General features: G+C 54.0%; 1 protein-coding gene across 1 annotated transcript; it reads left to right on the top strand.

Moving 5' to 3' along the window:
• Nucleotides 1-459: 459 nt before the first annotated feature.
• Nucleotides 460-12,674, top strand: RBPJL (recombination signal binding protein for immunoglobulin kappa J region like). Its single transcript, XM_033841008.2, has 12 exons — nt 460-478; nt 1,675-1,822; nt 3,093-3,218; nt 4,414-4,484; nt 4,654-4,769; nt 5,038-5,212; nt 7,419-7,556; nt 7,971-8,080; nt 8,355-8,507; nt 9,256-9,411; nt 9,544-9,647; nt 9,758-12,674. The coding sequence occupies exons 1-12, from the start codon at nt 460-462 to the stop codon at nt 10,029-10,031; spliced, it is 1,590 nt and encodes a 529-aa protein (XP_033696899.1). The 3' UTR covers nt 10,032-12,674.
• Nucleotides 12,675-16,339: the final 3,665 nt, after the last annotated feature.

The raw sequence follows: 16,339 nt of genomic DNA on the forward strand, positions 1-16,339 counted from the left end.
GAACCTTTGCAGAGGGAAACGATTCCCCACCGCACCCCCTCCTCTCTGCATACAAGGCGCCTCTGTGTGACTGTCCTCCCGCCCACCCCCCCCAACCCACCCCACAGCCAAACAGGCACCGCCCCATTGCAGGCCTGCATCGCGTTGGTCTAAACCCTCCACGCAGATGAAGTCGCGACTTGGCGCCGCCCCTTCCCGCCAGCTCTCAGGAGAGGCCGCCAGGGGGCGCCTTCGCGCGTCTGGCTGTGTTGGCTAGGTGGCCGTGGGAAGCCCACATCTGCCCAGCAGGTGCCCCTGCCCAAAGCAAATAGGGGGCTGGGAGCCCCAGGGCCTTGGAGATAAGGCCCGGGCAGAATATAGCCGGCGTTAGGGCCAAAGAGCAGAAGTGCGCAGGGTTCCGGGGACAGTGGCATTGGACGCGCCCCGGACGCGAGCCGGCCCGGGCCTCGGAGCGCAGCCATGGACCCTGTGGGGGCAGGTGAGCGCTCACTCTCCCGCGGCCCTTGGCGACGCCCCTTGAGAGTCATGAAGGACTCCCATTATACAGATGGGAAAAGTGAGGCCCAAGAAGGTGGCCCGCCGAGCTGCAAAGGAACCTAGGACTCCTGGCTTCCCTTCTCCCTTCTGAGCTGTCTGGCAACCTGGCCCCTAGGCGTCACCTCTTTTCCTTCCATTCGCTCCCTGGGTCCCTACCCCACCCCCACCCCCGCACCCCCTGCTGAAGCTGTGTTAGCCATTTTTCTGTTTCTGTTTCTTGGCAGAGGGGGCCAGCTGACCCTAATCCAACCGCAGCCCCGCCCCCTCCCCAATTCCGTGAATGGTCCTATTCTGAGCAAGGTCGGGTGCCTGGAGGGAGCGACAGGCGCCCTTCCCGTCCTGGATCCTCACCGTCTTCGCCTTTCAGGCCTGGTAGAGGAACAAAAATCCCTCTGGCAGGACCCATCGTGGGAGGGTGACTAAGCCAGATGTGCCAGCTGGAGGTGGGAGGGTGTGGAATGCCTTCTCCAGCTTGGGCCACAGTCAAGGCAGGCGAGCACCCTTGCGGAGTATGAGGGTAAAGGCACAGGGGCCTTCGCTGCCTCCCATCCGTTCCTACCTGCAGAAGCCTCTGAGCCCCCAAACCTTGATTAAGTTTCCCCTTATCTTGCTCTTGGCCTGAGCCAACATCTCGCCTGGCGCCCCACCTCCACCCAATCCTAGAAAGTCGAAATAGTCCTTGCCTCAAAGTTCATCACCTTTCCAACCCCTCATTCTACAGAGGAAGAAAGCAGGACCAGAGAGGGTAATGTCTTGCCCGGGTCACACAGCAACGTGGCAAGGTGACAAAGCTGACACTAGAACCCAGAGCGCCTCTGAGGCGGTTAATCATAGCTTTAAGAAGAAATGCCCTTAGGGTGGGGAAAGTGGACTCTTGAGGGAGGAGAGGTCTGCGAATAATTCCTCAAGGGTTGGCTGAAGAATAAACACTTTGAGGACGTTCCGGGGAGCGGCGGGGGGGGGGGGGGGGAGCCGGGGGGGGAGGTTCCTGGAGGGAGGAGGTCAGGGAAAAAGTCCCCCCCTCTCCATTTTGGCGGCCGTGCTGGTGGGGCCTCAATTTGGAAAGGACCCTACATAGGTGGGGAAGGGCACAGCAGGTCGGACGGGGGCATCGTAGGCGGTGCAGCCGCGCTTAAATATGGTCGCCTGGTCTGGCTGGATGCCTGCTCCCCGCAGACCCCTCAGCGCACCCAGGCCCTCTGACTCACCTAAGCCTGCCGGACAGCTCGGAGGCGCGGCCGCAGAGCGGAGCCGACGGGCGGAGCCTCCCGGACAGTTGGACCAGGTAACGGCGCAGGAAGCGTGCCCGAGGTGCGGACGGCCAGGCAGCTGGAGCGAGCGGAGGCGGCGGCCGCATTTAACCCGGGGGCTGGCGGGTGGGGAGGGGGAACGCGGGCCGCGACCCCTCCCACTGGTAGGGAGCGACTCCCCTTCCTCCAAGGGCTGGGGCGGGGCCAGCGCGGCGCCCCCTGCTCCCGCCACCCCTGGAGCCGCAGACGCCAGCTGCGGGGCCGGAATCGGGCTACGGTTGGAGGCTGGGCGGCTACGCTCTCCGCAGCTGGAATGCGTTGGAAGCCTCCGAGGCCCTTCCCCGGGGAGAGCCCCAAGGGGCGGAGCGGGGCCTGGCTCGGCCGCCGGCTGCTTGGCTCCGCTTCCGAGGGCGCGGCCCGGCTCTTATCCCCCGCCGTCCCCTCCAGGGGTGGGGAGAGGTCCCGCACTCTGATCCTGCGAAGAGGGTAGCCTCAGGGTTCATTGCTCTTCCCAGGCCCCACCTGGTAGTCCCTCAAATTCCGCCATCACCGACGCCTTTCCACGGTCTCTGCAATTACTTAGGTCTTGGGCCCATCACCCTCACCCATCAAAACTCCCAGGCGAAGACGCCACCAGGCCCCTAGGCTCTAACTGGCCCACTCCACAGGGCCGATGGAGGCCCTGTAATCAGGAGAAGGAAAGCTAAGACAGCAACACGCACCTTCTCTTGGGAGAAAGGGGGCTGAGAGTGTTGCTTTAACCTGGAAAAGACGAAAATATTCCCCCAGGATCCTGGGCACAGAGTTTGGGGGCCCATCCATTTTCCCAGGCATCTGCAGGTACGCGAGAGAGCACTCTGGTCCAGGGGTCCAGCAAAAGCTCCCCCCCCCATCAAGACTGCACCAGGGTGGGTCCCCCCAGGGTGCAGGGAAGCCAGGCGCCCTCACAAACTCTGCCTCCATCACAAGACCGGCACAAGCGGGGCCTCTGTGGCTCTGGGGCCTCTCCCCAGTGCTCCAGGCTGCAATGGGAGTGGAGCCAGACTTGCAGAATGGCGCCTGGGTGGTCCCGGGTGGGCTCCAGGCAGACCTCAGTGAGCACCACGCAACCCAAATATTTAGCCCACAGCTTGCACCCAAGTCCCCTCCCTTGCCTAAGGCTTCTTCTCTTTGACCCCGAGGGGGCAGACCTAGAACAGTCCCTTCCTCCCATTCATTGCATTCCACCTGCCCCCTTCGGCGCGCTATGCCACCTCGCCCCTTGACGCTCCCTGCTGTGGGCGGCCGGTCTGTCCCCACTCCCAGGTCATCCCCAGAGCCCGCCGCGGTCCTGAGGGAAGGTGTGCGCCAGTGCCTACAGCAACAGTGCGAGCAGACGGTGCGGATCCTGCACGCCAAGGTGGCCCAGAAATCATATGGAAATGAGAAGCGGTAGGTCCCTCAGTGGCCCTCCAAGGTCCCTGCGACCCGACCTTCTGCCCTGTGTGCCCCTCCCTTTTTAGTGTCTTTTAGAACCTGGAGAGGACTCAGGGCTCAGCTATTGGCCAATCAGGGGCCTTTTCCTTCAGCCACCATCAGCCCTGACTTCGGTTTATAGCAGAACCTCCCTGTGAATCTCTAGTCCCCATTCACTCCCTCATTCACCCATTCATTCATTCTTTCATTCCACAACTACCTACTGAGTGCTTATCATGTGTCAGGCTCTCTGGCACTGCTGGGCACCAGGCATACAGTTGAACAAGACAGCTATGGTCCCTGCACTCCTGGCATCTTCACTGTCGTGTGGGAGAGACAGACAATAAACTCCTCACAAATCAGTAAACAAGAGGCTTCCAGATTGTGGTGAGAGCTAGAAGGGAAATAGAACCAGGAAAGGTGATAGAAACTGAGGAGCGGGGATGTACTTTAGCTAGCAAGGTCAAGGTGGTAGAAAGACCCTTTAAGGAGGTGACATCTGAACTAAGACTTGAATGTGAAAATGGAGCCAGACATGAGAAGATCACAGGGAAGCGTGTTCCAATTAGAAGGAACAGAAAACACAAAGACCTTGACACAGTACTAGCTTGGCCTGTTCCAGGACAAAAGAAGTCAGAGTGGCTGGGATTAGAGAAAGAGGTGGGCATTGCAGGAAGTAAAGTTGGAGAGGCAAGCAGCGGCCAAATCATGTGAGGACTTTGAATTTAAACGGCTGGAGGATTTTAAGAAGATGAGTAACATAGTCTAAAAAAATTTTTTTAAAAACACATTCTGGCTGCTGTGTGAAAAACAGGTTGAAGCGGGTAGGAGTGGAAGCAGAGAGGCCAGTTGGAAGGCTGATGCAGAGGTCCAGGCAAAAAGCTATGGCAGTAGGGACTAAGGTGGAGGTGGTGAGAAGTCAGTGGATTCTGGATATGTTTTAAAGGGAGTGGATAGGACTTACGGATGGATTGAATGAGGAATGTGAAAGAAAGAAAGATTCGGGTGTTCATGGGGTTCACAGTCATGGAGAAGCCTGGGGAGAGCGGTGAGAAAGATGTGTGTGTGGGGGGAATCAAGGATTCTGTCTGGTCTTTGCTACCTTTGAGACGCCTACAGGACAGTCAAGGGGAGATGGATACACGAGTCCAGCGCTTACATGTCTCCGCAGGTTCTTCTGCCCCCCGCCCTGTGTCTACCTCGCAGGTCCCGGATGGAGGGTGAAGCCAGTGCAGGGCCAAGGTGAGGGCGGACTCCAGGGATGCCGGGCGCCACCCTCTGTAAGGGGACCCTCAGTAGGGCTCGGGAGCGGGGCGGTTCTCAGTCGCAGTCTCAACGCGCCCTCTGGCGGCGAGAACTAAGCTTGCCTGACACTTGAGTCCCTCCAGAGCCCGCTCGCGTCCCTTTCCAGCCCACCAGGCAGGGGAGACCGGGCCCATCGTCTGCGGTTACATGGGACTGGACGGCGCGTCCGGCAGCGCTGCCGAGACGCAGAAGTTGAATTTCGAAGAGCAGCCGGACTCCAGGGTGAGAGCGCATGGGAAGGGGGTTCGATTCTTGCTCCCATCCTTGCCTCTCTCTTTGGTGCAGGGGGGCTCCTTTACTCCCCTGCAGAAGCCAAAAGATAGGTGAGGATGCCGAGAGACCGGGGTTCTGCCTTGAGGGTGCGCCCAAGAGCTTGGACGTGCAGCTTCATGTCACGTCCGACGGGGCGGACGTCAGATAACTGGGGAAAGTCAGTTCATCCAGGGACTGAGGGCTGGGGTGAGACGACCCATCTCCGCCAACCCTGTAGGAATTCGGTTGCGCCAAGACCCTGTATATCTCGGACGCAGACAAGAGGAAGCACTTCCGGCTGGTGCTGCGGCTAGTGCTCCGAGGGGGGAGGGAGCTGGGCACTTTCCACAGCCGCCTCATCAAGGTCATCTCCAAGCCCTCGCAGAAGAAGCAGTCGCTGAAAAACACCGATCGTGAGCGGGGTGGAGCCTGGCCGCTGGGCGGGGCGGGGAGGTGCCCCTGGTCTGGAAGCTGCTAGGTTTGGGAGGGGGGAGGGGGAGATGCCTGGATTGTAGGGTTGGGGTCAGAGTGGGAGAGGTGGAGTTTGAGTCGGAAGGGGGCGGGGTCTGGGTAAGTAGGTGTGTGGCTTAGGTCGGGGAATGGGAAAAGTTGGAGAGGCAAGAGCAGAGGGAAGGGGACAGAGGCCGACTTGAGGTTGGGGGGTCCCCAAAATGGTCGGCAGGTGCTGAGCCAAAGACAGATTAAAAGTGATAATGAGGGCTTCCCTGGTGGCGCAGTGGTTGAGAGTCCGCCTGCCGATGCAGGGGACGCGGGTTCGTGCCCCGGTCCGGGAAGATCCCACATGCCGCGGAGCGGCTGGGCCCGTGAGCCATGGCCGCTGTGCTCCGCAAGGGGAGAGGCCGCAACAGTGAGAGGCCCGCGTACTGCAAAAAAAAAAAAAAAAAAAAAAAAGTGATGATGAAAGGGCAGGGGAAATTCAGTTAAAAATATTTATCCAGTGCCTGATGTATATGCAAGTATCTGTTCTGGAGGAACGGACAGCCTAGCAGAGGAGAGAGACACACACAGCTGATCAAAGAGAGAGTTTGAGATAAGTACTGCCCTGGATGCCAAGTGACAAATCCCAGGGATGATGGCTTTGAAAATACGAGGAAACAAAGCCTGAATGACAATGACAACATCACTGCTACCCTCGCTGGAAGATGGAAGGGAGAAGTAGGGGACGGGGGACTTTCTTGGCAGGTATATACATACATCACCCTGTTTGATGCTCATCCTTGTAAGGTGAGTCATCGATGAGGAAAATGAGGTTTGGAACGTTCATGCATTCATTTAAGAAATATCTGGGCCTAGGACTTCCCTGACGGTCCAGTGGTTAAAACTCAGCGCTTCCACTGCAGGGCACGCGGGTACAATCCCTGGTCAGGGAACTAAGATCCCACATGCCATGCAGCGTGGCCAGAAAAGAAAGGAAGAAAGAAAGAAAGAGAGAGAGAGAGAGGGAGGGAGGGAGGAAGGAAGGAAGGAGGAAAAGAAATATTTGGGCCTGTCACCTTCAGGTGACTTGCCTAAGTTTTCCCAGCTAGAAAATGGCCCACCCAGGGTTTGAACTTGAGTCAATGTGACTGTGAAGCCCAGCTCCCACCCCTACACCTTACTGTCTGTTAAAAACCTTGAAGAATGTCTCAGATCCAGGCAGTGCTCTGGCTGGCCCTTGGTGTCAGGAAAGGGCCAGGCAGGGGTAAAGTGGTGTAGTGTGATGGTTTCGAGTGCAGATTCTGGGGCCAGGCGGCCTGGGTTTCGATCCTGGCTCTGCCACTGGCTAGCTGTGTGATCTAGAGGGAGTTGTTCTCTTGAGTAGAGATAATATTATCTACCTCCGAGGGTTGTTAAGAGAAGCAAAAGAGCTAACACATTTTAAGCATTTAAAACAGTACCTGAAACAAAATAAGCATCAGCTATCATCATTATGCAATGGATAGGAACTTGGGTTAAGTATACATTGCGCACCAACAGTATGCCTAGCGCTGTGAGGGGAGAGAGGGCGATGACCCAGTGCTTTCTCCCCAGGTGGTCAAAATCCAATTAGAAAACAAAGTGGCTGCTCTGAGCCCGTGTTAAAAGGCTGGAAGAGATCAATGTCAAGCCCTAGAAATGTACTGCTGTTTCACACCACGCAGCCTTTGCTTACGCAGCCCCCTGAGCAACTCCTACCTACTTCATGCTTCCCAGCTGAGAGTATAACCTCCTCCAGGTAGCCCTCCTTAACCCAGCCAGCCCTCACTATATCATATGGAAATTTTATATTTATTCCCTGTCTCCCCTCTGAGACTGTGAACTCCTCTAGAGCAAAACTGGGTCTAATTCACCCTTTGGCACCCAGTACCCAGCACAGTGCCAGCCACCAAGTAGGCACTTAGTAACTACTTGATAAAATTCTGTTTATTGAACTGAAGGATGCCCAGGCAGCAAAAAGAACCAGACAAAGGTACAGAAGCAGGACTACAGCAGGTGCTAGATAAATAGCGGTGACATATGAATGCCCAGTGTGTCTGGGAATTTGAGCCAGACTGGCTCAGGGGACAGAGGATGGGAACTTACCTGGCAAGTCCAAGGGACCAAGCCAGGCAGGGGCACTGATTCCACCTCCCCTCACAGTGTGCATATCCTCGGGCTCAAAGGTCTCCCTCTTCAACCGCCTGCGCTCCCAGACGGTCTCCACGCGCTACCTCTCTGTGGAGAATGGGGACTTCGTGGCCAGTGCGCGCCAGTGGGCTGCCTTCACTCTCCACCTGGGTAATCCCACCAGCAGGCCTGGGGCTGGGCACTTCACATGCATTCCCTTTTTAAATCTTCACAACTCCTCAAGGAAAGTAAAATTTGCCCCATGGAACAGAGGCTCAGAAACACAAAAAGACTTGCCAAAGGTCCCAATGAGTTGGTGACTGATCCAAGCTATTCAGACTCCAGTGTCCAGCCCCTTCCCTCAACTCAGCCCCCACCCCAGGGGGCAGACATTCGCAAGGATGGCCACAAATGACATCTCCAGGCTGAGAATCTTCAGCCTTAGCTGCCTTCCTGTGTGCCAACCTTGCCCATAAGACCCATGTGCAATGTGAGGTGGAGCTAGAGGCAAGAAGGGTGGGATTTGGGGCAGAAGCTTGGAACCCCTGAAACCCTCCTTCCTTCCCTCCTTCTTTTTACTCCCAGCTGATGAACACTGTTCCCAGGGAGACTTCCCGCCTCGAGAGGGCTATGTCCACTACGGCTCCCTGGTGCAGCTGATCTGCACGGTCACGGGCATCACACTACCTCCAATGGTATGGGAAGGAAGGGCACAGCTGGAGGGGTCCCCCCAGATCCACACAGAGGGTGTGACCCACAAGTGCAGCGCTGGAGAGTGAGAGCCCAAAGCATGATGACACCTATCCTCACTTGGGATACTCAGTGCTTTGTGGGGCTGGGTGGAGGTCGAGCGCTGGCGTGGGGGGGAATATGCCAGTGTCCTGCCTGGCTACCGAAGAAAGAGAGAAGGGAAGCCTGTGGGCACCCAGGCAACTTGCTGCCACGCTTCCTCCCACCCTTTTGCTGTAGATCATCCGCAAAGTAGCTAAACAGTGTGCACTCCTCGACGTGGATGAGCCCATCTCCCAGCTGCACAAGTGTGCATTCCAGTTCCCAGGTGGTCCTCCAGGAGGAGGTGGCACCTACTTATGTCTCGCCACAGAGAAGGTGGTGCAGTTTCAGGTGAGAAGCAGAGAATATCAGCACCAAGGCGTCCCAGAAAGTCAGGATGCTGAGAACGTAGAACGTAAGGTCACCATCAGCATCATGGCTGCTACTTACTGAGCAATACTGCCTCCCGTGGAACGTTAGAATCGTAGACTATCGGGACAGAATCAGAGAATGTAGACAAAATAGTGATAATGGTGTTGAGCAATACTCCTTCCCAAAGGATATTAAAGTCATAGAATGTTGTGATATAAAATTGTAGAATGTAAATTAAAATAATAATAAGTAATAGTATTGAGTATTATTGAGCAAAGACGATTAGAATCGTAGAATGTTAAGACAGAATTGTGGAAAATTACTATTATTATCATAGTAATAATATATTACTATAAATATAAATAAACTATTATATTATCATAAGAGAGAAAACCATAACATGTAGAAAATAACATTATTATTCAGCAATAATCCCTCCCAAAGAATTTTTAAATTTTGGAATGTTAGGGCACAGAATTGCACAATGTTTAAAAACATGGAATTCTAGAATTCTAAGAAAATACACCTTTAGAAACCAGCTAGTCCAGCGAGCTGATTTAACTCTAAAGAGAGAACTTAAGGGTTTTGTCCAAGCTCACAGGGCAGGTAAACCGCAGAGCCGAGGACCAGAACGCTAGGAACGCGGAAGCCTCTGCACTGCGCTGGATGGACGCGCTGACAGCCACCATCCGCGGCTTCTGCCCCATCCCCTCGGATCTCCCCCCAGGCCTCCCCCTGCCCCAAGGAGGCGAACAAGGCGGTGCTCAATGACAGCTCTTGCTGGACCATCATCGGCACCGAGTCAGTGGAATTCTCCTTCAGCACCAGCCTGGCGTGTACCCGGGAGCCTGTCACTCCGGTGCCCCTCATCAGCACCCTGGAGGTGAATCGCGCGCTGGGGGACGCTGGCGGGCGTGGATACCGACCGCGCTGGAGGGTGGGAGTGCAGGTGAGGGAGGGCTGCGGGCTCTCGGCCACCGCTTCTCCCACACCCCCTGGTCTCACCCTCCCCCAGCTGAGTGGCGGGGGCGATGTGGCAACACTGGAGCTCCACGGTGAAAACCTCCACGCGGGGCTCAAGGTTTGGTTCGGGGAAGTGGAGGCCGAAACCATGTACAGGTATGAGGAGGGGGGACTCCCATGGGTCCCAGGGAACGAAGCAGGTTAGGGGTGGGGGGATGCATGTCATCACTCTCACTGCAGCCCTGACCTCGATGCCCCGCCCCCAGGAGCCCGCGGTCCCTCGTGTGCGTGGTACCAGACATAGCCGCCTTCGGCAGCGACTGGCGCTGGCTGCGCACACCCATCACAGTGCCCGTGAGCCTCGTGCGTGCCGACGGCCTCTTCTACCCCAGCGCCTTCTCCTTCACCTACACCCCGGAGTACAGCGTGCGGTCCGGGCCTCCGGGTGCCTCTGCGCCCGCCGCCGACGCCGATGCGCTCCTGGAGAGCATCCACCACGAGTTTACACGCACCAACTTCCACCTCTTCATCCAGACGTAGCAGGCGCGGGCTGGACGCGGGGCCTGATCCCCGGCCGGTTTCCTGGGTCCTGGGCCCTGCCCTCTGCCCCTGTGCTGCGGAATTGAAGGCTGCAGCCCGAGCAGCAGAAGCCTCTCGCCCTAGAAACCCGTCCCTGTGGGTCTAACACGGGTCACTCACTCATCCTTTTCCAGCTAGGAAGACACGACCTGAGTGACGCTCCCTTTGTGTCCAGTCAGGAGTGTGGCTTTCCCTGTCTTTGTTTCTGGTTCACTCTCTAAATCAATCACACACTCTCCGTCCCTCAGTAACTTTGTAAATCTCTCTTATTTGTGCATCCCTATCCCTCCATCTTTGTCTTTCTCCATCTCTCTATGTGTCTTGCATACAGTTCCACACACTCTGAAAAGTGCGTGAAATTCCAAGCCTAGAGCATTTCCCCTCCCGGTAGCTGTGTTTCCCCTAGAAGAGGAAATCCATAGTTTCACACATCCGGGCAAGGGGCAATGGACTCCTGAGGCGTGGCCTGCTTGCCCTGATGTACCAGGTCTTACGTGGAACACTGGATCCCACTCAGAGCACTGAGTCCCTTCTGGAGCATGGGGCCCCCGCCCTGGAGTACTGGGTTTCAGCCTGCAATACAAAGCCCTAACCCTCCTTATTCTTCCTATGGCTGGAGCCAGGCACAGTACCCATGCGGGCTGTTTGGTCTCTGGTCCACAACTTTGGTGGCTGGTTAGGTCCCTGGTGTGGTGGTCAGGTCTTGCCATCTAAACTGTCTACCCAGGCATTTCTCTCACAGGCCCAGTAAAATGCAGTCCTGAGGGTCAGAGATTGCTCTGCTGTCCTATCCAAGGCAGAGTCTGATCTGTATGACCCACCTCCACACAGAGGGAGGTGCCTCAGTGTACTTCGCCCCCCGTACACACCGAGGAAAGGACCACACGTGAGATGGAGAAGATAGCTTACATTTGTGACCCTTTCTGGAGGAGGAATGGGGGTTCAGAAGCAGCCAGCATCCCTGAGTCCCTGTCCCTGCCCTGGGGACCACCTGTTGCCTCTGGGGATAAGTTACCCTACTAACTATCCCTCCACCTCAAGCAGAGTGGCACCCCAGGCCCAGGGGCAACCACAGGACACAAAACAAAACTTTCCGAAGACAACTCCAGGCAGAACTCCTGGGATCAACTGGGCGATAAGCCAGCCAAGAAAGTAGCTTCTTTGCTTGGAGCCCAGGGACCAAATCAAAATTCATCCCTGCCCAGCCTTCCCACCCTCTGCCAAGTCCACGCTCTACAGGGAGGGTCCTGGGTCGGGCTTTTGGAACAATGAGGCAGATCTCAGAGGTGCTAGCTACTTGTACCAGCCCCTGGGGGTGCCGAATGGGGAGAACTGGTCTGAAATGTGGGTTGAGAGCTCTCACCCCTCTGGGTCTTCCTTTGAACTCTAAGTTCATTTCCTGTGACACTCTTCCCCTAGAACATGGAAACCCCCGTGAAAAAGAAGCAGCTGACATTTCCCAAGGGGGCGAAATGGGCTTTGCTCTTAGGCTCCCCAAAGTCTTGGCTAAGTTCTGTCCTCTGCCATCAGCAAGCTGAAACCCATAATGATGGGAAAAGAGAAGCTTGTTCAAAGCCTGGCATGGCCCCGAGAGTGGATCCTGGCTGAGGAACGCAGAGAGCAAATTGATAGGAAATGTCCTCGACATGAGTGCCTGCCCGAGGAGAGTCTGAGCTCACTGCTCCGGGAAGATGTTGAAGCAGGAAGCCACTTGTAAAGAGGCTAAGAGGAGTTTCGTAGCACATCACATGGGGAGTTAGGGCTCAAGGGCCTTTCCAGCCCTGCCCTCAAGAACTTCCTCTACCACTCCACAAGGCAGGAGTCCTAGAAGCCAAGGACCTAGGTTGACCTGAAAGGCCAGGCCCAGCCATGCAGCTCTGTCTTTTTTTGCACTCCCCTCAGGGCACCCCAGGACCCTTGGTTCCACCTACGCACCCACCTGAAAGTCTGTGGCCTCAGAGCTCCAACCCTGGCCCGTCTTCTGAGTTCCAGCTGCTGGACTGTCCTTGGACGTCTTCCCTGCTGCGAGCCTGAATCCATCTAACATCAAACGCCCCTCTCTCTCTCCTTCCCTTTGGTAGAATAGGTTTCTTCCTCTACTCCACTGCTGCCCTGTTCTCCAAACTCAGCTCACAGAGTAACTTCTTCAAGATTTCCACAAGGCAAGACTGGCTACATAACTTGTAGGACCCAGGGCAAAATGAAAATATATGGCCCCTTGTTCAAAACTTATTAAGAATTTCAAGACAGCGATAGCAGAGCCTGAAATCAAGGCAGGGCCCTGCTAAGCACGGAGCCTTGTGTGACTTTCAAGGTCACAAGCCCACGAAGCTGGCCCTAGCCCCAGGCTTTCCACTCTTTTTCCCATAGAATCCCACTGGGACCATGTACTGCCCACCTTGGATCAAAGAGCTTTATATATGCGTCAATTGTCCCCTCTAGACTGTGACCTTCATATAGAAAGGAGCTCATTCAGGTGTGTCTAAGAGGTGCATTACAACGCCTTGAACAGAGTCGGCGCTTAATAAATACCAAATTGCATGGCATTGCATTGGCAGGTATTTGGATTTTCCAAGTGCAAAGTGAAACCAGCAGATGGCACTGTTCTCCTCTCAAGAATTGAGTTTGTTTTGTTTTGTTTTGTTTTTTTGCGGTACGCGGGCCTCTCACTGTTGTGGCCTCTCCCGTTGCGGAGCGCAGGCTCAGCGGCCATGGCTCACAGGACCAGCCTGTCCGCGGCATGTGGGATCTTCCCAGACCGGGGCACGAACCGGCATCCTCTGCATCGGCAGGCAGACTCTCAACCACTGCGCCACCAGGGAAGCCCAAGAATTGAGTTTTCATTTATAGCTGGAAGAACTGTTGGGGTCCTTAAAGATAATCTTAACTCTTCCATGCTCTCAGGATTAGAACTCCACAGGGTTGAGAGTCATTACTGTGGTCCATATTTCCTCCTCATTTTACACATGGGGAAACTGAGGCTCTGAGAGAGAAAGTCCATGAACCTGAGAGCAGGTTGATGGCAGCACCTGATTTGAATCCTATATTTTTAATGCTAAGTCTGGGGCTCTTGAGATTCTTTTCGTTTTCTACTTAATACTCTTAATTCCCTGCTACGTGTAGGTAGAATGTGTGTTTTACAAGGGGCGGGGGGTGGGGGGATGAGGTAGGGCACATAGTGTACTCTCACTACGAATAAGGTCAAAATCTCCGTTCCAAAATCTCCCAATTTACCAGCTCTCATGCTGCCTGAGACCCCACTGGGAATAAGCTAATCTTCCGGTTTAAGCATTGACCTTTGGGTTTCTCTCTCTGTTCCGTTTCTTTTCAGTTGTTTCCTCAAGTAGAAAGTCATTATATAACCAGTGTGGGTAAAATTCTCATACCCCTCCTCCCTGAGGATGCTGACAGCTGTGGGCACAGACCGTGAAGATGGCAAGGGAGAGAGGAATTAGCTTTAAGGGGAACGAAACCAGTAAGATGATATATACTAAGTTTTGCAACGTCAGCCCTGACCATATTCACCCAAAAAGGCCCCCCCAGGCAGACCTGGCTCTGTTCCAGACTCCAAGGGACAAAAGGCAGGCCGGGCAGCGGTGCTACGATAATGATTTCTGTGGTTAAGTGGTAAACACCTGTTACGGCTGGCTGTTCGCCTCCTGGGGGGACGGGGAGGGGCAGGTAAAGTTCAGGGATGGGGGCAGGGGGTAAGGCAGATCCTCGTGACCAAGTTCTCTATGGACTCACTCTGGTTATAGGGCATTGAAGTGGGCCTCACTCTGCCAAGCTCATCCCCAAGCCGCCATCTGGTTCTAAGTATCCTCCTCCCGACCCTGGCTGGGGTCCGGAAGTACACCAAGAGCCCCTCATCCAGCGTGGGAGTATCCTGGGCTTGGCTGGTTGTGTCCTGGTATATACATATACAGATGGTCCCCAACTTACCATGGTTCAAGTTACGATCTTTTCACTCTGCGATGGTGCAAAAGCAATACGTGTTCAGTAGAAACTGTACTTTGAATTTGGATCTTTTTCCAGGCTGGCGAGATGCAGTCAGGTTTTCTCTCCTGATGCTGGGCAGCGGCAATGAACCTCAGTTCCCAGTCAGCCACGTGTTCGTGAGGGTGAACGGCTGATACACTGACAACCATTCTGTTTCTCACTTTCAGTACAGTATCAATAAATTACATGAGAGATTCAACACTTTATTATAAAATAAACTTTGTGTTAGATGATTTTACCCAACTGTAGGCTAATAGAAGTGTTCTGAGTACATTTAAGTTGGGCTAAGCTAAGCTAGGATGTTTGGTAGGTTAGGTGGATTAAATGCATTTTCAACTTATGATATTTTCAACTTAAAATATTTTCAATTTACGATGGGTTTATCGGGACATAGCCCCATTGTAAGTCGAGAAAGTATATATGTACACTATATGTACATATATACATTCCCTTCTCACACTAATGACTCATATGTATTTTCAGAGAAGTCACCTTAAAATGAAGGAATGCAGAGCTAACAGTGACATTTCAGACGACAGCCAAGCTGTATGTACTAGATGGGTGAGTTTGTCTAGTTCAAGGCACTTAACCTCTCTGTGCCTCAGCTTCCTCTTCTGTAAATGGGGAAAATAGGATTGGTTTCATAAGATGTCATGAAGAATAAGATAATACATGGAAAGTACGGTCAACAGTGGCCCAGAGTTAACCACTTTATATGCGCCAGTTGCTGCCATTGTTACTCCAGAGGCCCTTTTAGAGACGATCCAAACACTGCAATTTTCCTCCGACAGATGAGGAATCTGATGGTCCAGAGGAGGCAAGTGACCTTCCTGTATTCGTGTTCCATGTTACATAACTAATTAGCACAAACATAGCAGGTTGAAACAACATGGCTTACTGTCCCACAGTTTCCATGGGTCAGGAGTCCACACACAGCTTGGCTGGGTCTTCTGATGAGGGGCTCCCAAGGCTGTCATCAAGGTGTCAGCCAGGGCTGCCGTCTCTCTGAGGCACAGGGCCCCCTTCCAAGCTCACATGGTTGTTGGCAAAGTCCATGTCCTTGTAGCTGCAGAACTCAATGGCAGCTTGCTTCTTCAGGGCCAACAGGAGAGCCTCACTCTCATCAGGAAGGTCCCAGACCCTCTTATCCATATTTTCAACTGATTAAGCCTGGCCCACCCAGGATAATCTCCCTTTTTACTAACTCAAAAACCAACTAATTCAGGACCCTAATGACATCTGCAAAATCCTTTCACGGGTGCTACCCAATGTGCCCTTACCATGGGGGTGACATCCATCATATTTAGAGGTCTTGCCCGTACTCAAGGGGAGGGAATAGACAGGTTATGTACTCCAGGGGGCAGAAATCTTGGGGGTCACCTTGGAACTCTGACCATCCCATTCCCCAAAACCACATAGCAAATTATTGGCAAGGGGGAATCCATTTGGCCTATAGGCCTCTCTCTGCCCCAGGAAGGAACTGCCCCATACAGGGGTCAGTGCTTCTGGTGCTTCAGAAGATTGGCAGGATCATGAACAAAACTGGCCCAGTATTTTCCAAAACCACTCTGCATCCCCTACCCAATTCTCAGAAATAATATGATACCAAGCTCCACTCAGAGTTAGCATTCCACATAAATTAACCCCTGTCCAGAGTTGACCAGCTGGGGTGCTGTAAGAACCAGCCTTTAAGATGGCTTCTGACGAGTCCTGCCTCCTGCCTTCTGTAGTCCCCTCTCACAATGAATAGGGTTGACCCCTTTGATCAATGGGATTTAGTAGAAACGACAGTGTGCGACTTCTGAGGTTCGGCCATAAAAGGTGTTATAGCTTCCACCTGTCTCTCTTAGATCACTCTTTGGGAAGAGCCAGCTGCTGTGTCATGAGGACACTCAAATCAGCCCTATGGGGGTCCACATGGCAAGGAACTGAGGACTCCTGCCGACAGCCAGCACCGCTTGCCATGTACGTGCACCATCTTGGGAGTGGATCCTCCAGCCCAGTCAAGCTTTCAGATGACTGCAGCTCTGGCCAACATTTTCACTACAATCCCATGAGACTCCAGAACCACCTAGCTAACTCCTGACCCGTGGAAACTATGTGAGATATTTACATTGTGATAAATCCCTAAGTTTGGGGGTAATTTTACACGGCAATAGAAGATACAGGGCTTTCTGGAACTAATACCTCACCCAAAAGATGTGTTTATGATGAGGATAAGGTGCCACTTAGGGAACACTTCCTATGGACCAAGTTCTGACCCACCTCCC

Source organism: Tursiops truncatus, chromosome 15, assembly GCF_011762595.2.
Source record: "Tursiops truncatus isolate mTurTru1 chromosome 15, mTurTru1.mat.Y, whole genome shotgun sequence".
NCBI classification, from domain to species: Eukaryota; Metazoa; Chordata; class Mammalia; order Artiodactyla; family Delphinidae; genus Tursiops; species Tursiops truncatus.

Excerpts from the sequence above, each read along its gene's own strand:
- RBPJL (XM_033841008.2), top strand. Across the intron at positions 4,770-5,037 it reads AAGAGCAGCCGGACTCCAGG|GAATTCGGTTGCGCCAAGAC; the intron begins GTGAGAGCGCAT and ends CCAACCCTGTAG. Across the intron at positions 9,412-9,543 it reads CCCTCATCAGCACCCTGGAG|CTGAGTGGCGGGGGCGATGT; the intron begins GTGAATCGCGCG and ends ACCCTCCCCCAG.